The sequence below is a fragment of the Cololabis saira genome, chromosome 2, assembly GCF_033807715.1.
Source record: "Cololabis saira isolate AMF1-May2022 chromosome 2, fColSai1.1, whole genome shotgun sequence".
Lineage (NCBI taxonomy): Eukaryota > Metazoa > Chordata > Actinopteri > Beloniformes > Belonidae > Cololabis > Cololabis saira.
Genome location: NC_084588.1, coordinates 6,643,715 through 6,667,304, shown reverse-complemented (window position 1 = coordinate 6,667,304; position 23,590 = coordinate 6,643,715). Strand labels below are relative to the sequence as shown.

At 42.6% G+C, this 23,590-nt stretch overlaps 1 protein-coding gene across 1 annotated transcript; it reads left to right on the top strand.

Annotated features, from left to right (window-relative positions):
• Positions 1 to 13,257: 13,257 nt before the first annotated feature.
• Positions 13,258 to 21,432, top strand: ccnd1 (cyclin D1). The gene is made up of 5 exons (XM_061736973.1): positions 13,258 to 13,816; positions 15,231 to 15,446; positions 16,460 to 16,619; positions 17,241 to 17,389; positions 18,231 to 21,432. The coding sequence occupies exons 1-5, from the start codon at positions 13,619 to 13,621 to the stop codon at positions 18,387 to 18,389; spliced, it is 882 nt and encodes a 293-aa protein (XP_061592957.1). The 5' UTR covers positions 13,258 to 13,618; the 3' UTR covers positions 18,390 to 21,432.
• The last annotated feature ends 2,158 nt before the right edge of the window (positions 21,433 to 23,590 follow it).

The window sequence follows — 23,590 nt, the reverse complement described above, 5'->3', positions numbered from 1 at the left end:
TCATTCACATACAAATGCTTTACACATACAACCTGTAGCGCACAAAAAGCACATTTAATTAAAAAAAAGTTATTATGGTCTTACCTTTACTTATAAATGAAGTCCATGCGCCGCTCCTTCTGAACAAAAGCAGCGATGACCTGATTGTAGAACGCTTCCTTATCTTCCTACATCTTTAAAAGCCTCTCTGTCTCGATGGAGCAAACATTTTAGCTCCGGCGTTGGTCTTCCCCTAAGTATTACCTCCTGCTTCGATTGAAAATCCAAATTGGAAAATCCCTTCAATTTAGAAATGTTATCCTCCATTCTGAAAGTAAGACCAGGCGAGAAGATAACGGATAACTGTAAACTTCTGCTTGTCACTTATTCTGCAGCAAGAGTCGCGCAAGAAGAATCCCCGAGTTCACCAGCGCCCCCTACCGTGAGGCACGAGAAGTGCGTGCCTCCCCCGTCCCTATTTTCAGCTGTTTTATGATTGCGCCGGCACAAGAAACACATTACACACATATAGTTGCTGTTCATTACATAAATCAGCTTAACTATGGAAACCTATTTCATATAGCAAACGTGATACAAAGAGACAGCGATCTGGTCGATCAGTACATGACATGGCAGCACAGTTAGCCGAGTGATTGCGCAATCCGAGGGGAGGCTCAGCGCTGCGCTGCCTCACCGCCCGTATCTTCTCAGCATTTGAACGGCAAATGTGAAAATTCGGGATTTTAAGGAAAAAAATAATCTAAAAATGGTGAAGTTAAATGGAAAATTACTTTATAGTACAAATCAATTGATAAATATAAAAAAATATATATTTTTTTCATTTTACACTTCTTTCTTTCCATGATGGCAGGGGAGGCACAGCCTCCCCTGCCTCCTCTGACCGCACGTCACTGGTCTGTTATCTGGGAGACATGACAGAACACAACTAAATCTGGCGTGAGAAATAACACATTGAAAATATGATGACGCTAAAATGCCATCATTGTATTTTCTTGAGAATTTAAACAAGAAGAAATTAACTAACATTCCCTGTGTGTGACAATCAGAAACTGAATTCTTGTGTGAAACAAGGGCAGGAAGCAAAACTCAACAGACGGCAAGAAAACACAATAGTGTCAAAATAAAACAGGAAATAAAATTAAAACATGACCTGTGGAAATGTAAAGACCAAGAAATTCAAGAAAGAACCAAGCAAAACCCATTGAACATGACGGTCGTGGATCAGAACATCGTTATGGCATATTTGAAAATTGAGATTATTGCTTTGCTTTTTGGACGCATATATATATATATATATATATATATATATATATATACAAACACACATAATAGGTCTAAGGTACCCAAAGAAGCGGAAAACACTGTGTACAAAGTAATAAGGGTGTTTAGAGGCAAGAGGGTGGCAAACCCCTTTTTTCTACCTCCATTGAACCGCAAGTCCTCCAGCCCATGCAAACAGCTCTACTACAAATGACAAGACCACTTTTGTTTCTTACCAAAACACACCCACAGTTCCTCTCTATCTCACCAACGTGTGGTGAGGGCTACAATGCAATTACGCAGTATGGAGACTGTGTGTGGTGGTGGCAGGTTGTGTGGGTGCGATGTGATTGCTGATCCTTCAGTTACTTGAAACTTTACCGATAGGGGGCCGGTATAAGACACAAGTATTTAAGCAGTACTCACAGCTGGTCCCCTTGCTGGAGAATAAACAATTAATTCAGGGGAATATAACGTTTGGTTTTTTACAATGTTTGGTTTTTACTTGCCCATGGATATTGTGGATATGAATAAATCCCCAAAATAGAAAAATAAAAACAGCCGTCAAAAAGCTTTGTCCGCCATTTTATCATACAAACAATAATGAAGGCCATGTTTAGGATTGTAACAGTAGCTGGGGGTCTTGTTCATAGGCAGGGGATGAATGGAATGGGAGATTGACAGGTGGATCGGTATGGCATGTGCAGTGGTGCGTGCTCTGTAACGCTCTGGTGTAGTGAGGAGAGTTGAGCCTAAAGGCAAGACTCTCTTGGCGTTTTTCCACTAGTACCTACTCAGCCCGACTCGACTCGCCACACCTCGTCTCGACTTGACTCGCCTTGCACTTGTATCTTTTCAGTACCCAGATCAGAAGTAGGAGGGTTGGAGCGAAGCTGCTGTGACGTTTGTAGCTTTGAGCAGACATGGACTGAGAAAGCTCCTGGTATATTTTTTCATTCCTCGTGGCCCCATCTAGCTCTCTCTGGATATTTTCCTCAGCCACCGAGTTTAAGAAGGTTTCCACCTTGGAATTTGACCACGAAACAGATTTCTGTGAAAAAAATTAAGAAGCCGCGAGTCGCTCTTGAAATGATATCACATCCTGACATCTGATTGGCCAACCGCCTGACCAATCGGTGGCCTGTAGCGTGATGATGTCAGATACAGCCCGACTCAACCGACTTCTGAACCTCGGCAGAGTAGTTACAGAAAAAGTATCTACCCGGCACACCTCAACCCCTAGTGGAAAGGCGCCAAACCGAGTAGAGGCGAGTCGAGTCGGACTGAGTAGGTACTAGTGGAAAAAGTGCCATCTGTTTACCGGTTGGCATTTGTCCCTACCCTCACCTGTGGCCAAGAACTGGCCACAGGTGGCCTAAATGAGTTTCCTCCAATGAGTTGCTGGACTCTCCCTTAGAGATAGGGTTAGAAGTTCAGTCATATGGGAGGGACTTGAGGTACCGTCCCCGGTCCTCCACACGAAGAAGAGCTGAGGTGGTTTGGGAATCTGGTCAGGATGCCTCCTGTCTTCTCCCTGGGAAGGTGCTTTTTAGGCATGTTCAACCAGGACATGGCGTAAGGACAGACCCAGGACACATTGGAGAGTTAAAATGTCTCAGCTGGTCTGGGAATACAGTGGTTACCTTCCAGAGGAGCTGAAGGGGGTAGCTGGGGAGAGGGAGGTCAGGGTCTCTCTGCTTAGGCTGGTGCCCCCGTGACCTGAACATAGATACGTGGAAGTTAATGGATGGATGATAAAAGGTAATCCTGAGCCCTACAAAAATGTTCCATAGTAACCTATGAAAGTAGTATGAGGCAACATGGGATGGCCTTCGTATGTAGATGATTCTCAGTTACAACTATCCATGAGGCCAGATGAGACTGGCGAAAAAAGTGGATTACGTCTTCATAAGAAAGATCTGGATTGTAACTCACAAATGATGCAGGAAAAAATGCTGCTTGTATTTATTACTTTAGGACTGAATTACTGCAATTCGTGATTAAAAGCCTGTCCAAAAATGACAGCCTCCAGATTATTTAGAATGCTGAGGTCTGAAGATTCATGAGACATCACATCGAGGATTAGCATGAAAGATCATAATTCTCCAATCTTAGTTTCCCTTCATTGGCTCCTTTTAACATCCAGGGCATAATTTAAAAGTCTTCTTTTTACATAAAAAGCCTGAAAGGGCCTTGTTCCTTCTCTTCCACAAAGAGCCCATCTTTCCATACTAACCCAACAATACATTCTGTACTCAGACAACAGGCTTGTTTGTGGTTCCTAGATTTTCCAGATGCTGAATGGGAGGCAGAGCCTTCAGTTATCAGGCCACTTTCTTGTGGGGCCAGCTTCCAGTTAGTGTTTGGGGTACAGACACTTCCTCTACCTTTAAGATAGGCTTAAGACTTTACTTTCTGATGAGGCGTATAGTTTGGGCTGGCACGGGTCCCCTGAACCCTCCCTTTGGATATGCTGCTTTAGGACTAGACTGCTGGGGGACCTCCCATGAAGCAGTAGCCTTCTTCCTCTCTCAGTTCTCTTTAAGCTTTTTTAGTATTGTAGCATTTACTATTGCAATGAACATTGTTTTCTGTGGTGGTTGGGCGTGGTTTCTGCTCAGCTGTATAGAGAGAAACACAAGTGGCACTTTTCCACTAGTACCTACTCAGCCCGACTCGACTCGCCTCGGTTTGGTTCTTCTCCACTAGGGGTCTAACGTGCTGAGTAAATACTTTTCTGTAGCTACTCTGCTGAGTTTCTAATCAGCTGAGTCGGCTGTATCTGACGTCATCACACTACAGGCCACCGATTGGTCGGGGGGTTGGAGTCAGACGTCTGAGTCAGGAGGTGACATCAGTGAAAGAGAGACTCTGATGGCGGATTCTTGTTCATTTTATGTCTGTTTCATGATCCAACTCTGAGGTGCAGATGTTCATAAACCTGATGCTGAGGAGAGAATTAAAAAGGGATCTAGACGGAGATAAGGAACGACCAGATCCACCAGGAGCTCTGTCTCTTCATAGCTGCTCACGGCTCCAGCTGACTTTTCAGCAGCACCAAGACAAACTAAAGAAATTAAAAAGTTGCGATGTCCGATGGCGAGTTGAGTCAAGATGAGTAGATAGTAGTGTAAAAGCGCCAAAGGACTTGAACCTGCGACTGCTGCATGAGGACTCTCAGTACGTGGGCCGCTTGCTTTAACCACTGTGCCACCCAGCTGCCCTGGTCTTGCTTTTCTGTCAGAACCCAAACCTAGGGTACACAATGGCCGCCTTCCCTGTTCCTGCTGTTTCCTTCTCTACTCAAACTCAAACTCAAACTTTATTTATTTATATAGCACCAAATCATACAATATAAATGCAACACATGGTGCTTTACATGCAGAATAAAATAACAATCAAAAACACAATTTAAAACATCCCATACGACCCCACCCCTACCCCCCACGCGTACACACACACTCACTCACACTCATATACATGTGCACACACTCACACGCCCACACACACACACACACACACACACAGTAAGTGGACTGGTGACATGGCTTAGCACTAACGATCCAGGTGAGGAAAACACTACCTATGGGTGGCCGTCCACACCGAGAGGCTCCACCGACCATGACCACAAGGAGCATCGCCACAGAGACCCCCCCCAACCCGGACTGACTGGGGCAAACCCCACACAGAAGGTGGAGTCCCCCCCCCAGCTACCCAGGCCTGAGGGATCCCCATGACGAAACCCCCATGGGCGGAGCAGGCACACCTCCCAGTGTGGATGACCCCCCTGAGGAAACACTGGAGCTAAAAACTAAAAGATTAAAAGAAAGTAAGAAATGCCTAAAAGTGTAAAATTTTAAAGAAATCTATACAAGACTTAAGATGAATAATAAATAACATAAAATAAAAAGTCACTAAAATGGATTAAAGTTTTAAAAATAATAACAAAGCTAAAGAAGTAAACACAATAAATAGCTGAAAAGACTAGGTAAATGAGATCAGATAAAAGCCAAACTAAAAAGGTGTGTCTTGAGCCTCCTTTTAAAAATATCAACGTTCTCTGCGGCCCTGAGGTTCTCTGGCAGGCTGTTCCATAAAGAGGGGCCATAATGGCTGAATGCAGCCTCACCGTGGGTTTTGGTCGCGGTTCGGGGAATGGTTAAAAGGCCGGTGCCAGAGGACCTCAGGGTCAGTGAGGGTTGATACGGTAAAAGCAGATCAGATAAATGAGATGGCCCAAGACCGTTAAGACACTTAAAAACCAATAAAAGAACCTTAAAATCAATCCTGAAGCGGACGGGGAGCCAATGCAGCGATTTTAAAACAGGTGTAATGTGCTCCCGCCCTCTGGTCCTCGTCAGCACGCGAGCGGCTGAATTCTGTAATAGTTGTAGGTTCTTAATACTCTTTTTAGGAAGACCAGAGAGCAGGGCATTACAATAATCTAAACGACATGAGATAAAAGCATGCATCAGCACCTCCGTGCTGGCCTGAGAGAGAAACGGGCGGACTCTGGCTATGTTCTTAAGATGGTAAAAACCTATCTTCGTAATATTCTTTATGTGTGGAATAAAAGTGAGCTCAGAGTCAAAAATAACACCCAGGTTCTTTACACATTGCGAAGGTTTAAAATCTTGTAGTTTTGGTAAAAGTTTCTCTCTCTGGCCTTCAGGACCAATAACTAAAACCTCTGTTTTGTCCTGGTTGAGCTGTAGAAAATTATCTGCCATCCATGACTTAATATCTAAAATACAGTTAAGAAGGGCATCAAGTGGCCCTGTGTCATCAGGAGACGCGGCGATGTACAGCTGTGTGTCGTCAGCGTAGCTGTGGAAGCTGATGCCGTGTCTCCTGATGACGTCCCCCAAGGGAAGCATGTAGAGGTTAAAAAGAAGCGACTGCTTCCTCACACTTGCTGAAGACTGGCCATGGAAGCAAAGTCAAAGATATGAGGCAAAGATATGAGGCAAAGATATGAGACGGTCCGTCGGGTTCCGTACTTTGGTTGTTTTTCGAATGCCTTGGTATTACGTGAAATGTCAATATGAACTCATATGAACGGAATTACAGTGAATTTAATCATGCAGTATTCAACTAGACAGCGTTGAACTTGTTAAATTTCTGTAAAGTCCCTGGAGATGACATTTGTTATAAATTGGAGTGGTACAAATAAAGTGAGAGTCGCAGAGATTAAAGAAGCATCACAGGATATTTGCACTCGAGCTGTGACAGTGATTTTTTAGGGGATTTTTTTTTAACGCTCTTCACCTAATTAAATCTCGGCACATGCAAGCCACGGCTTCTTTGATTTTAATTTCTTCTCATAAATGTGAAAATTATGTTAGGCTTAAAAGAATTCCAGCATTTTCATATGTACATTTCCTGCATTGTGTCTGGAGTTGCAACTGTAGGAAGTGATTATCAGATTATCATCTGAAAATCAGTTTACAGAGAAAAGCAGAAAGCTTACACATCAAACATAACTTAGGACTTCTCTGGGTCAGCTTCTTCACTACGTGCACAGCTGCTAAATGTGATAAATCAACGTGCACATTGACATTTTTTCTTTCACAGGGGTTACTTGTGTATTTATTTTGGAGTCTATCACAGCCAGATAACACAACACACAAAAAAGTCTGGTTTCACTGTATATGAAGGGACATGAGGAGTTAAACACAAAGTTCTCCTATATAGTGAAAACTCACGGGTGGGGTCAGGTTTCAGGGGTTTTCCACGCTTTAAAAGCCATGTGCTACAGGTGATTTAGTGAGGATTTGTTAAAATAGCTTGAAGAATCATGCAAAATCTACAGATGCAAAAACTACTTATGCAAATTCTATGCAAATGCAGGAAAATAACTTGGGAGGATGCAATGCCAAAACGCAGATCTCCCCAGTGATGAAACTCCCTAATTCAACAGAGCAAGTGGAGCTGAAAACAATGTTTTCAGCTATGTGGCATCTTTGTCCAGTCATGTCAGAGGGAGAAAAAAGGAACGTCATAAGAAACTCCAGCTCAATGGTAAACATTTGTTTTTTTCTTGCAGTACTACGACAACATATCCTCCATCACCAGGCATTGTATCGTCATACTAAGCAAAGCAGGTCAATCCTCCTAGCACACTGGTCAGGAGATAGAGCTACTGCAAAAATGTTAAAAACAAGGTGTTTCCCTTTAAAGGGATTGTGACATGAAAAACACATTTTTCTTGATTTTTTGTGTTTTGTTGGGTGTCTTGACATCAATTACACCCAAAAAAAACGAACTTTTAACATTCAGTGTATTGTGTGCTTTCTGGGATTTTCCGCATAATTACCGTATGCAAAAACGGCGCATCTGGTTGGGTGGCGGACCTATACGTATAGGTCCGCTAAATCACCGCCCCCTCCACCCAGCTCCCTGCCCATCACTTATCCAAACTGGGAGTCCTTGAAATCCAACGTGTTGAGAATAAATCATGACGTGTACAGAAAACAAACTGAATACATAGCTGGTCTGGTAATCTACATTATTGCTTATGCTGAGCAAAGACTAGTTGAGGCTAACGTTGAAAACGTTATCGTATGGTATACTGTAAACAGTTTGCATATGATCGGCAAGACAAAATCACATACCATTGATCCACTGTCTGCTGTGTGCGTCGTGGACGAACTTGTTGTGGACTATCTTGAAGTAAAAGATCTACTTCGGGATCTGATTCGGGGTCGAATAAATGCGCATTAGCCGCCATTGTATATATAAAAAAAAGTTTTGGAATAAATAAAAACTATTGCTGTGTCCTTCGGTGTTGCTATGGCAGCGTGAGATGCTGTGAGGAAAAAAACTACGTTTTCGTTCAACTGAGGGGGACGGGGAGTTTGGGGGAGAGGAGGAGTGGAGGATGGGGGGGGGGGGGTTTGGGAGGAGGAGCGGGGCAATGATTGACAGGAAAGGGGGGAAAAGGACGCTTTTTTCACTGCGCAAAAAACACCGTCATAAAAGAAGCCAGGCATGGAGTACTGGAGTGAAGTTTTTCTTGTTACACCTTTTTAGACACATTTGAGGGATATTGGCCAAGACTTTTAATAGTGTTAAAAGCATGTTAAAAATTATGTCACAATACCTTTAAAGACTACCCAATAACCTTTTAATGCACAGGTCTCTGTGACAAAGTTGAGAAATGTGTTAGTTTAGAGGCAAGGGAAATGAGATGAAATGAGATGAGTTTATCACACACTCACACTTCCCATGTTGTGTCTTGTCTGCAGGAAGGGAGTGTAAAGGCTACGCCAACGCTTTAACCTTTTTGACGGGCGTACTTTTTGCATGCCAGTTGCATGATGAATGAATGTCCACTTAAACTGTCTTTGCAATGCACAATATACATTTATTTATCACTCACATAGTCCAATTCTTACAGACATACACCAGCCCGGTACGGCATGACTTTCCTAACGTGCGTGCGGTCAAAAACTGTTTCCTCCTGCCACTCGGAAACACACCTGGTGAGCCAACACAGGTTCCTAGACTAAATAGATTTCAGCGTCACACTGAAACCAATCAGCACCCATTACCTTGTAATCTGCTCTTACAGGCAGTAAACTTTCGAAGGTTTGACAGGGTACTGAGAAGCAAGTCAGCTTTTTGTTCTCATGTATCCATCCCCACAAACACTCATAATACAGGGCTTCTATACAATCTACATACAGTACAGCAACACTGACTGATTTTACCTTGACACGTTGCGGCGTGGGGGACTGAACTACGACCTTTAGGTTGGAAAACAACCTTCTCTCCCCGCTGTTCTACAGACACCTCACTTACGGCGCTTTTCCACTAGTACCTACTCAGCCCGACCCGAGCCTAAATCTCCGTTTTCCTCTGTTTAGACGCAAACGTGAGAACTGAGTTTTTGAAAATCGATCGTTTTTGGTGACTTTGAGCTCCGTTTTCGTGTAAACGAACGGCCAAAACGCATGAAAACGCCTCCGTTTTTGCTCTGTGTAAACGGGGCCTAAAAGCGCCGTAAGTGAAGACTCTCGGGCCGGAGCCGGAGCCGGAGCCTGGGCCGGCGATGCTACGAGCCCCATTCACAGATACTTGTCAAAGCAGCACCCTGTAGATTCAGGTTATTTGTAATGCGTGTCTGCATTTGTATGTGTGTTTGTGAGGTATGGGGATGCATGCATTCCAGCCGGCCCTGCCCCCCCTTTCTCAAACTCCTACTGACCCATTGTGTCGGGGGTGTTTTCCTCTTATCCTTGCCCTTGGCCCTACATGGCCCCTTAGCACCCACCCATCTTGCTAGAACAGAGGTGCCGTTAGGTCAGTCGTGGTGGTTGCCGTTAGGTCAGGACACACGCACGCACACACACACAGCCAGTCCCACACACACACACACACGGTCGACCCCCACCTATCTGTGTTCGCGGATCACTTCACAGGACAATCTCCCTATCCATCTTTGCAGGGTCATTGTGGACCTGCCCTCAGCTGAGAAAGGAGCTTCATTCACAGGGAAAACCCTCCTTCTCTGCCTCCTCTCTTTCAGCGTGTGAGGAAAAGCCTCCACACACACTGTGTGTGTGTTGTTGGAGGTCATATTTAGAATATGAAGAGGCATCAGGACTTCAAAGCCGGACATAGAATGTGGGTGAAGACAAATGTCACCACTTCAACGCCCATGCAAACTCACACACGGCTTTGCTCGGCTCAGTTAGGCCAAGTGACAGAATATTTCACCAGCAAAAATGTCCACACACACTCAAGCACAACGAAAGAAGATACATGTTAATAATGTGTTAAATAAGATAAATGGCACATGACTATTCAGTATTTCCCGGGAAAATTATAGTCTTTTTGTTGACAGGTGTTCCAGGTATCAATCTGACGGTCTAATGGTGCTCTGGTGCGAAAGGATGTGCGTGCATGTGCCTCAACATCGTTAAAGAAGAAATCTGCAGAAAAGTGCACGACATGAAGAGATACTGGGATGGGAATTCACAAAAAAAAGCTAAAAAGGGGGGCGAGCTCAGAGCTACTCAAACTTACTTTTCAGGGTATCTGCAATAAGAGCAGAGCAAGGAGAAGAGGCTCCTGGAGCGATCAGCTGACCCATAACCAGGGCAACGGAACCAGAACCACAAACGGGAGTGAAATCCGACGATGAAACCAAGTTTGAAACCCCCCCCCCCCCCCCCACACACACACACACACACACACACAATCACACACACACACAATCACATACACAATAATAATAAAAAGGTAATATAATGCATTAAAATGGTGACTGTGATAAATATAAGCACAAATTTCTCAAAGCTCTCATCACAAAAATGTTGGACGGTCAACCCTTTTTTGGAAATCCTTCCGTTTCTGCAGCGGTTGTCACGTTAATACATAAATCAAAACAACAAAAGAGACAAAACCAGGAAACTCCAGCGTGCAGCATGAAGTGCAGCCGAGCAGAGACCGACCCACTGCAGGAGCCTTTCTGTTCCGCTGCTGCTTTAATGGATATCAACAACGTTTCTTATCAATACCTACATGTCATACTAATCTAGCTCTGATAAAGACACTGTGGAAGAAATATAGGAAATACAAAGATTTAGCATCAATCTGAAATTGGTTTGACATTTTTTAGAAAGCATCAGTAGCTTTGCACTGCTCAGCCGACAATTTACATCAGGGCAAAAGCAAACACATATAACGTGTAAAATGGCATTTATATATTTTCCAGGCAGGGACGTGCAGGTTGTGTGAGCCGGTAATCTGAAGCGTGGGCTCTACCGGTTGCAGCTCAGCTCCCCACTGTCCCTTTAAACGTCCCTCTGCCGTTACCGTAAAACAGCTAGACGAGCCTCAATTTAAAAGTCACATGCTCCAGCTCTCTTTGTTTCCCACAGTAAGCCTCTATGTCTGTGTGTGCATGAGGGGACTGGGGAGGACACAACATTCTCTGAGAAAAACACAGAGTTGAAGGAAACCAGAGGTGGGAGAACGAGTGCTGCTTGTAGTTTCCCTGTCTGCACCACACGTGCGTTCTAATCCCACAATTCTTTTATAAAATTGACTAAATGTTATGAGATAAAACAATGAATTCTGATTGAGATTCAAGAATGACATGTATGAACACAATATGAGTGAAATATTCTGGTTGTTAACAGTTTATGACGGTGTCGTACCGTCGGTTGGTTTATCTGTAATATTTAAGAGGAGCTGGGACTCATTTGTGAAGCAGAAATCAGAAAAGTGCACTGCTGGCCCTAGAAACACACACACATATACACACACCGAACACACACACACAAGTTAATAAACTGAATTAAAAGTACACTGAGAGCATCTCTGTTATTGTAATGAACCATAACACAAATGTGAGGTCGTGTTATAAACTTTTAGTGAAAGTGAGGTGAGCTCCATGTAAAAAGTTTGAATCAACAATAAGAAAACATAGTTAACTTTTTTTGTTTCATCAATTCAACACATATATATCGACCCCGTGGATTCTTAGTGTCCTAATTCCTCCCAGAAAGTGTAAAAGTGGTGTGATGTGTCTCCAGGCTCTGACAACAGAGCTGGCTCCCAGCTCAGCCATTACGGTAAACCCAATAGCTCAGAGAGGAATTCCAGGAATGTGAAAAGCTCGGATTCGCATTGAAACTAGATTAACTGTCTTCAATTTACACATTTCAATTGTAAAGTGTGGCAGCTACACATACAACCAATGGCAGATCCAGACCGAGCAGGTCTACGTCCACCTCTGTGTGTCAGCCTGCACGACTCGGAACCAGGATTTATTGATACGTTCCTTTCTGGGGGTTATAAAACTTTTATGATTGTCGGTCAATAAGAGAAGAAGACAGTTGTCAACAGAAATCGCAGGCGAGCTCACATCAAAGGACTCTGATAGGGTTATCAATGGCAATGCAAACTTTTCCAGTGCACTGAACTTTTCCCCACATGAAGAGTTACACCATCTGCCTAGTAACAGCAATTCCTCCCATTGGTGCACGTCTAGTCTCCTCCCGCTCGTGTGTCTGAGTGTTCCTGTCACAAAGTCTTCAAACTTCACTTTTTTTTCCCCCACTCAAATATGAATTAATATGTATTCATTTCTAAACAGCACTTTGATTTACCGACTGAACTCTGGTATTAAGGTGAAGCAGCGCATTAATAGCACCAGAACTGTTTGTGTAGTGATTAAATCCAGTGGTGGTCCAGTTAAAATGCAAACATGTGTTATATACTATAAAATGTGATTCTTTTTTTGAGACTCCCGAGTTCTGAAACAACTGCTTTTGGAGTTTGACATCTTGCTTTACCTGGACTGTATAGGGGGGCAACATTATTATTATTATTATTATTATCATTATTATTATTATGGTTAAGTGGATTACTAGTTAAGAGTAAAACTACTGGTATCTGCTGTTGCCATTAGCAGAGACAGCAGTAAAGCTCCAGCCTGCTCTTCCAGGATCTATGGAGTAAACAGTATGAATGAATAAAACAGTGTTTCACTATTCTCCCATGTGCTCACCTCATGTTTGCTCAGAGGTGCTACTTTCATTCAGCTTCAGGGAGAGAGAGAGAGAGAGGGAGAGAGAGAGGAAGGAAGACAGAGAAAGAGAGAGAAAGAGAGAGGGAGAGAGAGAGAGAGGGAGCAGGGCTTGCATCGCCCCCTACCGAAGAGAGGCCGGCGGCCTGTGGAGCTTCCCCCTGCAGAAATCCCCCCCGACTCGGACCCGGACCTCCCACCTCCTCCGGGGGAGGGAGGGATGGAGGGAGGGAGGGAGGGAGGGAGGGGGGTGGGGGTCGTCCCTCCTCCCTCCCTCTCTCTCTCTCTCTCCTCCTGTATGTACATATATATGTATAGAACACAAGCCTTCTTCCCCTGCGCGCTCCCTGGCAGACTGCATGTCTCTTTGATCCCCCCCCCCCTCATCCCAGCTGACGTCACCATCACCCCCCCACCCTCACTCACTCTTTATTCCCCCCCCTGTGCACGCTCACCCACTAAAGTTGTGTTGCAAATGCGCGTGCGTGCTGGTGTTGAGCAGCAGCAGCAGGATAAGGGGGTTTTGTCTGTGGGAGCAGAGCGCGCCGGCTCAGAGGGCGCACGCACAGCGGAGAGGAAGGAGGAACAAGAGGAACAAGAGAGGACACACAGCAGCAGCAGCAACAGACACAGCAACAAGTCCTACAAGCCGGAGCTATTGAAATCAATCAGAAATAAGAATATTTCGGCCCCAGTAAGCCGCTGATCCTGCAACACAAGTCCAAACCCGGAGCCCCTTGGAAGCAGATCCTCGGACCCGGAGCCCCAATCCGACCCCCGACGCACGGATCCCCGGCTCCCCGGCTCCCCGGCTCCGCCATGGAGGAGCAGCTGCTGTGCTGCGAGGTGGACTCCATCCGCAGAGCCTACCAGGACGTGAACCTGCTGAACGACCGCGTCCTGCAGACCATGCTGAAGGCGGAGGAGATCTACCTGCCGTCGCCCAACTACTTCAAGTGCGTCCAGAAGGAGATTGTACCCCGAATGAGGAAGATATTAGCCACCTGGATGTTGGAGGTTGGTTCACTTCCCCCGTCCCCGTTTCTTCTGTCTGAATGAGCTTTCCCCTGGCTCTTTCTCCCCCGTCCCCCCTTCTCCGATCCCTGCACCGCCACGGTTCTTGCCCGGCTCCTAGGGCCGGACCGCGCAGGTCCGTCTCCCCCAGCACGCGGCTCATGTCTGGGGGAAGTGCGTCCCCGAGCAGCGCTGCTGGGTGGTCCTTCCACCAGACAGGCTCCTCTTAACCCCAAACCCACTTCCCCCTAGTACAAATACCCCGCTTGTTCTTTATTCCACACTTTTTATCATTAGTTTATATTCTCCCGAATGCTTGTCGTATTTTTCTGAGATTGGGGCTTTTTCTCCAAAATATCAAGCAAATGTACACGTATGCAGTCTGGCCCGTGCCAGTAGCTTATTACGCGCCATCTTTGTTGCGGTATACGAGGAGGTTTTTAATATCATTAAAAATCTAGAACATCCACAGCGATGACAGTAAAACGGTTATATCCGGCAGAAATGCATCTATACCTCGATGCGCTTACATAATAGGTGCTAACTTTTATTGGACTGATATCAACTGGTAAAGTTTGTTTTGCTTCCCAAGACTCAGCTCCGTCTGTGAAGGTCGCTGAGGAAATTAGTCTTTTTTTCCCAAAAAGCAAATGTTATAATTCAATTAAACAGTCGGATTTGATAGTTTAGACATTTTGCAACATTTACATGAACTTTTCAATGCAATTAATTGTAGTTATATATTTTTTATTAATTTTTGAAATCGCGCATCGGCGACTAGGGGAAGCGTCGCCCACCGCATGTGAAAGAGGCTCCTCTCCGAAATATATTTATTTTAAATCAACGGCGATCGCAATTCGAATCATTTCATTGCCATCCGATCAGGGATTCGTTGGGGATCATTTACATGCGAATAGCGCGTGGTCTGATATTTTTTTACTATTTATAAATATTTTTTGAAAAGATGACGAAGTTGAAATTAGAGAGTGAAACTTGCGTCGACGCCACCTTTGTGTTTCAGTCAGAACTGACAGCAAACTAATTCCTGACTATTTTCATTACTGCAACACTTAAACATCTTGCTCTAGCGATAAAATACTTTGGATTTTATTTCCTTTTAAATTATTTCGGTGGATTTCAACACTGGCTTTGATTTATATAGCTTTACCTGCCGGTATATTTTAAACTCCGAGGGCTCAATCGGGTAAAATCGCAAAAAGTGCTTATTTTTTTGGATGTAAATTCGTTTGGGATGATTGTGGTCTGCACAGCTAATCCATGCAAACAGCTCTGCGCAGACGAGGACAAGGAGTCAGTGGGGGCAAAGACATGATAATGCATATGAATGGGGGAATTTTCTCCCTTGCAAAGCAGCAGCAAAACCTCTAAAGTGCTTTTTTTTTCTTCTCACCTCCAGGTCTGCGAAGAACAGAAATGCGAGGAGGAGGTTTTTCCGCTGGCTATGAACTATTTGGACAGATTTTTATCCGTGGAGGCCACCAGGAAAACAAGGCTGCAGCTGCTCGGAGCTACGTGTATGTTTTTGGCGTCCAAGATGAAGGAGACGGTACCCTTAACTGCGGAGAAACTCTGTATTTACACAGACAACTCGGTCCATCCCGGAGAGCTGCTGGTAATTAACTTCTGCAGACATGTTGCACGTTGCATAACACTTTTACAGTACATGATCAGCATGCACGGAGGGCCACGTGAGCAGAATACACTCCTGCTGCTCCCCTGTGGAGGGATATTATCAGTATTTAATGCCTGTTAAAAAACTGTGACTGAAAGGTAGAAAAAGTGCAGCGGTGTCTGACTTTCCCATGGTGACTGGAAGGCCTCTTTATTTTGTGAATGGTCTCAATGCCTATCAGAATAAAAGCAGAGAATCAGCGACACCTGTTGGCCGTCGGGCGGAGGTGCAGGCGATTGGCAACGACTGAACAATGGGATGTTAGTGACAGCTAATGTTTGCAGTGACATTTACATCAAGTCCTAATTAATCATACTTAATTAATACTTAATGACTTGTGTGTATATATATATACATATATGTATGTGTTTGTGTGTGTGTGTGTATATATATATATATATATATATATATATATATATATATATATATATATATATATATATATACATATATATATATATATATATATATATATATATATATATATATATATATATATATATAGGCAGAATACTTTATGTTTTATATATATGTATATATATAATAATCCATTTTATTTATATAGTGAATTTAAAAGATCTCAAAGACGCCTATATATATATATATATATATATATATATATATATATATATATATTTATATATATATATATATATATATATATATATATATATATATATATATATACACACACACATATATATACATTATGTATGTGTGTATATATATATATATATATATATATATATATATATATATATATAAATATATATATATATATATATATAAATATATATAAATATATAACTGTAACAAAAATAAAACCATGTAAATGACATTAATAAATGACATTGTGGCTGTAGGAGGTTAATGTCCAGCAGAAGTAGGATGACAGTGTGTTTCTCCACTAAGTGGCTCAGTTGGAATGATCCTCTGGTCTGTTCCCTCCACAGCAAATGGAGCTGCTGGTTCTCAGCAAGCTGAAGTGGGATCTGGCTTCAGTCACCCCTCACGACTTCATCGACCACTTCCTGTCCAAGCTGAAGATCCACCCCTCCACCAAGCAGATCCTCAGGAAGCACGCCCAGACCTTCGTGGCGCTGTGTGCTACAGGTGGGGCATCACTTCAGTACTGTGTGTGTGCATGTTGACCCAGCATCAGTGGGATAGATCCACGTTACCGTCACATTCACTTCTATTCTTCCATGCATGAGTCATGACACATACATGTTTGAAAATCACGTCTTTAAAAAGCAGTAGATGCTTTCTATGATGTGTTTAAATTGAAATCATTTTTTTTAAGTGTAAATACATCAGTCTGAATGAGGTAGCATTATGTTTGCTAATAAAAACTAAAACGATGATGAAGCAACTTTATGCAAACTTGCTTTGTTTACATTAGTATTCTTTTTTTTTTGTCTACATATATTTTAATGGTTAATATCAAGTTGGTAAAAACTTATGGCATATATATATGCATTTCTAATATATAATATATATTATATGTTTACATTAGTATTCTGCTGAGTCATGTACAGACGCTTGCTGCTTCCCCGCAGCAATATAAACTGATCATTCCTGGAGATTGGAACCATCATGGCAGTGTTGTTGGGCTTTTTCATGCATGTGTGGAGCACGCATGCGTATAAAATAGGGATTTATTTGTTTTCTTTTTTAACATTCACTGTCAAACTGAAACAGAAGTTTAAGAACATGCGTTTGCTGTTTCCACAGACGTGAACTTCATCGCCAGTCCTCCGTCGATGGTGGCGGCCGGCAGCGTGGTGGCTGCTGTTCAGGGCCTGTTCCTGAAGAGCCAGGACTCCTCCCTGTCCTCCCAGAACCTCACCAACTTCCTGTCCCAGGTCATCCGCAGCGACCCGGTACGGACACACACACACCGGCCACGCTTACAGGATGCTTTTTAATTCAGAATGGGAACGAGCAGCGCAGAAAGACCAGAATTAATTTAAAGCGGAATGAGTCGGTGCGTCCGAAATGCCATACTAAAAAGTATATACTAAAAAGTATACTTAAATTCGGCACACTTTTGAGTAAATATCAGTAGTGTGCATTAATTCGGACGTACTATTAAGAGCGCACACAGCACTTCCTGCCGTTGGGAGGGGGAGTTGTTACCATGGTAACAGCAGCAGTAGCAGCACCGCTCCGCTCTTTCCCGTTTATTCTGGCCCAAACAAGATGACATTATATAATATTATTACATAAGAATATTATAATATTAATATTATATAATAATATTATTATACTTAATATTATACTTATGACATATACGTATCACTTAGCAACCAAACACCGCTGCATTGCATTGTGAGAGGTTTCTGCTCGGCTAGTGTCCATCAATCCACACTAAAAAATTTCTCCAGAATGAGTATGCATGGTGCATACTATTGAGTACTTCTAATGTTTCGCACACTCATTTTGCATACTCATTAGGGTGGAAGTATGCGATTTTGGACGCAGCCACTTTATACATGATTGTGGAATTATTCTATTCAGATTTAAAATCAGCCACTTACTTCGGAATTAAGTTTATTTCGCAATGGCCATTTTCATTCGGAATTAGGTGTTTACATGATCATTTTTACTCATTTTAATCGGATTTAATTGTAATTCTGAATTAAAGAGGAATTCAACTCATCACCTTTGTTCTTGGTTGTGTCTGTGCTGCTCTTGACTCAGTGTTCCCCTCTCCTCCTGCAGGACTGCCTACGGTCGTGTCAGGAGCAGATCGAGTCCCTGCTGGAGTCCAGCCTGCGGCAGGCCCAGCAGCACGGCGGCGGCGCGGCCGAGTCCAAGCGCGTGGACGAGGACGCCGACCTGTCCTGCACGCCCACGGACGTGAGAGACGTCAACATTTGAGTACGGGCCGATGCAGCGACGATGACCCGATGATTGAAGGGAAAGCTGTTGTCCAGAGGGCGTGTGGGCTGAGGAGAGGTCCGGACTGAGAACTGAGAATCCCCTCCTCTTTCCCCCTTCCTGCGGCCCCGGCGTGGGGCTCCTTTTTTAACCGGCCGAGCCGTCACTCTCAACATATATGCTGTCCACAATGACGGCCCAGACGAGACCAGAGCGCCCCGCCCGCCCGCCAACGCTACACACCCCAATGCCACATTTCCTGGCAGCCCCTCCCCTCCTGGGAAAAGAACTGAACACTACAGAAACGTACCAGAGAGAAAAAAGAATATTGGTGACCAGTGTGGGCTGGAGTGGAGCCACAGAAACAGATTTTTTTTTTTTTTTTAATTCCCTACCCACATTAAACTAGGAATCTTTAAATTAATGCAGACGCAACTCGCCTACTAAAACATCCCAAAGTGTCGTGTACAGTAGGTCCTCGTGGTCTGCCTGCAGGTGCTCTCCTGCAACCTGACATTTATTAATAACGCAAAGACTTACGTTCCTTAGTATTGTATCTAGAATGATTTAGACTGTCCAAGTTCTGTGTTTTTTCTTGTAGTGCAGACATTCATTTAGCCCTGCTTGCTTATGTTTAGTCACTTTATTATATCATTTAGTCTTATACCTCTTCTTTTCCAAGCGTTTTGGTTTCTTCAAAGCCAGTGTAGTGAGTGATTGCTTTTTTCTTTTTATGACTGTAAAAGTCTGTGGACTGCTGATGTGGACAAATGGAATTCTTTGTTTATTCCTTGATGATGTTCATTTTTGGCCAATTTCAGCTCGTTGTAATTCGATTACATCAAATCAGTGCACACGTAAGCAAGAGCGGTCCACAGTCTGTTATGATTTTCTTTCTCCGCATAGTTAGACCTAATACAATTCCAATGTCGTTTTCTAAAAAAAGCACTTTTGGTCAGCAGTGCTGGCTCAACTGACGAAAAAAAGAAAAAAAAATCACAGTGATTAAGTTTGTAAAAAAAAGAACATGGAAATGGAATAAGGGGGTGGGGGGGGGGTTTAAAACTGCAGTTCCTCTGGTAACAGACATGTCAAGTAGCATTTTCACACACTTTTGCACCTGGATCAGATTCGTCTTAACGGGAAAAAAAAAGAATTGACCAGTGTGGAAGGAAAAAAAAAAAAAGCGTGACGAATGCTGCTCGATCACCGCCGGGAACCCGAGAGCCGCCGGCTCTCGCCAAGCCGCTCGCTCTTCTTCCCGCTCTTCTTCTTCGTCAGATCCAAGTTTTGACTCGAGTCCTAACCTGTGAGGAGCAGAGCTGCTCTGTCAGGCCCAAAGATGTCATAAGTTCAGTTAAACCTCAGCACGGAGAGAGCCAAAGCTTCACATTTACGAAAACGTAAAAGTAAAAAAGAAGTATTATTTTTATAGTTAAAAAATAATGCTTTATTTTTATATACCCACAATATATTTATTTTTATAACTCCCACAACTGACTTTGGTTCCATCCTGCTGACGTTTAACTCAAAGGATGAGCTCGTATCTTCCTCCAGAGCAGCCCTGCAGTCCAGAAACGTGGTAAAAGTGAAACTCCCGCCTGTCTCTGACTCACTAGGACGGCAGCATCATCTTCCCCCCCCCCCCAAACCTCAGTTTGGATACTGCTCATGGATTATGGGAAATGGATAAAGCTTAAAAAGAGAGAGACCGACCGAGAGAAAAAGAGAGAAAGAGAAAGAGGGTGATAAGACTATTGATGTGATTTTTGCACAAACCTAAAAGACGTGGGCTGCATCTCTTGGGGACTTGCCTAAAAAAAAAAAGAAGGTTGGAGAGCAAAAAAAAGACCGGCAACAGTACCAAGCGATGAAAAAGTGGCTAAAAGGGTGAAGGCTCACCCAGTGGGTGCTGTCTCGCTGTAGATGTTCAAGTTCAGGGTTCCTACACAGGATGGAAAAGTGTTGATGTTGATGAAAGGTGGACATACTTTTCAAAAAATGTAAAAGGCATGCGAGCTGGAGAGCTCGGCTTTAAGAGAGTGCTAAATTAAAGTCAAACTTGTGTAGGAACTCTGTAAAAAAACTAGGTTTCTGATTGTACATTAAAGATAGAAAGTAGGAGAGAAACACTCCTTGTATTCCGCTGCTATAGAAAATAAATCCCAGCTACATGTTTAAAGAAAAAGTCAAAAAGGAAAAAAAAAAAAACAAGAAACTGATTAAAAAACAATGCTTTTCTCCTGTTGTTTGCTGCTACATTTTGGTTGTTTTTTTTTTTGTTTTTTTGTTTTATACATATAAATGTCAATATACTGCCATTCTAGGTTTGAATTTTCTCATAGAAAATTGTGTTATTGACATCCTCATTTGTTGTTTTTGTGTAGATTATATGTGATCAGTTTTTGTTTATAATTACTTAATATGATTTTCCAAACTATTCCAAAAAAAAAAGAAAAAACATGGAAAAATTAGACAATGTACAGAAGTGCTTTGATCCACATTACCTCATGTGACAGTCAATATCTATTTCTAATTTGTAGTCTTTTTTTTTTTTTTTGTTTTTAGTTCTTATTCTATTCTACTTGCTGGTCCGGTGCGTAGCCGGCTCTGTTAACCCCGCCCGACACCGAGCACGGGCGGTGGAACCAGCGAGTCCAGTGCATGCTTTGATACTGGTGCCATAACAGAAGATGGGATATGTATAACTCTGTTGAGTGTTAAGCTGTCTCGGTGAAAGAGACTTTATCCCCCTTTAGGCCCGTGGTGGCCTTTCTTCCTCTCCCCCCCCTTTTTATATTTATAAAGACAAAAAAAGCTTTGTGCTACCAATATTCAAACTGTCAGTGAGTTGATTTGAGTTTGTAAATAGAGTCAGTGTCATGCCCAGCAAGCCATAGACTGTTTTTGCTGTTTATCACAAATCATTCCACACAGTTTTTTGTCTTATTTCATGCCGATTACCTGCAAAAACGAAGGCAAACAGTGTATTCATACTTGTGTCGACAACACAATAAAACACGAATTAGATGGAATCTGTAAACCTGGGCCTCTGTTTTTGTCTGGAGGGGATGATCAAACCTGTGTCTCAGCGCTGCTTCTTCCTAGAGGTGCACCGGTCAGGATTTTGAGGACCGATCACCGATCACAGCATGAAAATCCATAAATTCCTCAATAGTGTTGTCTCATGTACAACACTGACATTGTATTATCAGGTATAAAAATTAGGAGATGAGAAAGTATCATGAATTGTCTGTTTTATTGCAGGCTGAGGGAATATGCAATATTTCTCTCTAGAGACTCTTAGAGATGACCGTTTCCACGTAGCAAAAACGGTGGTGTTTTCATGTGTTTTGGCCGTTCGTTAACACAAAAACGAGGCTCAAAGTCACCAAAAACAATAATTTCAGAAAACTCCGGCCAAAGTGGAGATTTGCAAAAACTCCGTCTTCACGTTTGCTTGTAAACAGAGAGAAACAGACATTTAGGCTTCTGAACGTCACATGATGCCACAGAAATGTCATCACACTGCAAAAACTCAAAATCTTAAGAATATTTGTCTTATTTCTAGTTAAAATGTAATCTCATTACACTGAAAATTGTCAAATAAGTTATTTATCTGGTAATGACTCTTGTTTTAAGTGTAATGAGATTTTTTTGACTAAAAATGAGACATTTTGACTAGAAATAAGACAAATATTCCTGGTAAGATTTTGAGTTTTTGCAGTGCAGCGTCATGTGTGCGACCTGTGTTTACAATTTGTTTGGCCACCGTCAATATTTTCTTGTATTTTCCCTGGTTTATATTCTAAAGTCACACTTAAAAGTAACTCCACTTCTTCCGGGATTCAAGAAATAAAAGCTTTGTTACACACTTGGGACTGGGGCGGGATGTGCAGGGGATTACAGTGAGGTTAAAGAGAAGGAGCATGTTAAAGCTAAAAGATCTTCAGGTGTCTGCCATTAAAAGTGTGTGTGTGTGTGTGTGTGTGTGTGTGTGTGTGTGTGTGTGTGTGTGTGTGTGTGTGTGTGTGTGTGTGTGTGTGTGTGTGTGTGTGTGTGTGTGTGTGTGTGTAATAGGGCATAAACCATTGACTAAAAAAGAAATCACAAAGATGCATCATTTGAAAAAAGGAAAATAAAGAGGTCAAAATGTAAAATTAATAAAAAATAAATCAACAAAAAAGACAGACAGAAATATATATATTTAAATTAAACTACTTGTATTGTGATTGGTTAGATGAGGACCCAAGCGCAGGAGAGCAGAGTAGGAGGCTGGAGTTCTCAAAAAAAGGGTTTATTTAAAAAAAACAAGAACTAAAAGCGCTGCAGAGCAGGATCAACAAAAACCAGGATCAGGAAAAACTACAAGGAGACATGGAGGAAGAAACAGTACGGACCGACAGGGAACAAAGGAATGACAAGACCAGATATACACAGGGGATAACGAGACACGACGAGACACAGGTGTAGACACAATCAGGGCAAATGGGAAACAGGAGGGACAGAACTGAAACTCAAACTGGGGGGAAGTGTCAAACCCTGACAACTTGCCTATAATAGATAAGCACAAATATCTTTATATTTTTGCATTCATTCATTTTTTTGATCATCTCCATATTAATTGAATTCATTTCTTCATCACTTCTTTATTAAACTATTATTTTACACATTTATACATCTATTCCATTACGGAAGAGTATTAGGGCCAGGCAGGAGAAAAATAAAAATAATATTTTAGAGGAGGAAGATTTTTTTTTTATTATGCACTTCGAGAAAAAAGTCGAAATGTCGAGAAAAAAGTCAAAATGTCGAGATTAATGTTGAAGTACAATTTCGAGAAAAAAGTCGAAATGTTGAGAAAAAAGGCAAAATTTTGCAAATAAAGTTGAAATGTTGAAGAAAAAAGGCGAAATTTCGACTTTATTCACGAAATTTCAACTGTATTCTTGAAATTGTATTTCAACATTAATCTCGACATTTCGACTTTTTTCTCGAAGTGCACAATAAAAATTGTCCTAATACTCTTCGGTAAATTACATAGCAAAAACTCAGTTTCTAAAAGTGAAAAAAGGAAAACGATGTAGACCGAGGTGCTGATGCCTGAATGATGCAACGTCATCACATCCTCGTCATCGTGAATGTCTGGACTTCCTGTTAGCTGCGGGGCAGGGAGGACGTGTTCCACGTAGTAGTCAGGA

Excerpts from the sequence above, each read along its gene's own strand:
- ccnd1 (XM_061736973.1), top strand. The coding sequence starts at position 13,619 with ATGGAGGAGCAGCTGCTGTGCTGCGAGGTGGACTCCATCCGCAGAGCC. Across the intron at positions 13,817-15,230 it reads TAGCCACCTGGATGTTGGAG|GTCTGCGAAGAACAGAAATG; the intron begins GTTGGTTCACTT and ends TCTCACCTCCAG. Across the intron at positions 16,620-17,240 it reads CGTGGCGCTGTGTGCTACAG|ACGTGAACTTCATCGCCAGT; the intron begins GTGGGGCATCAC and ends CTGTTTCCACAG.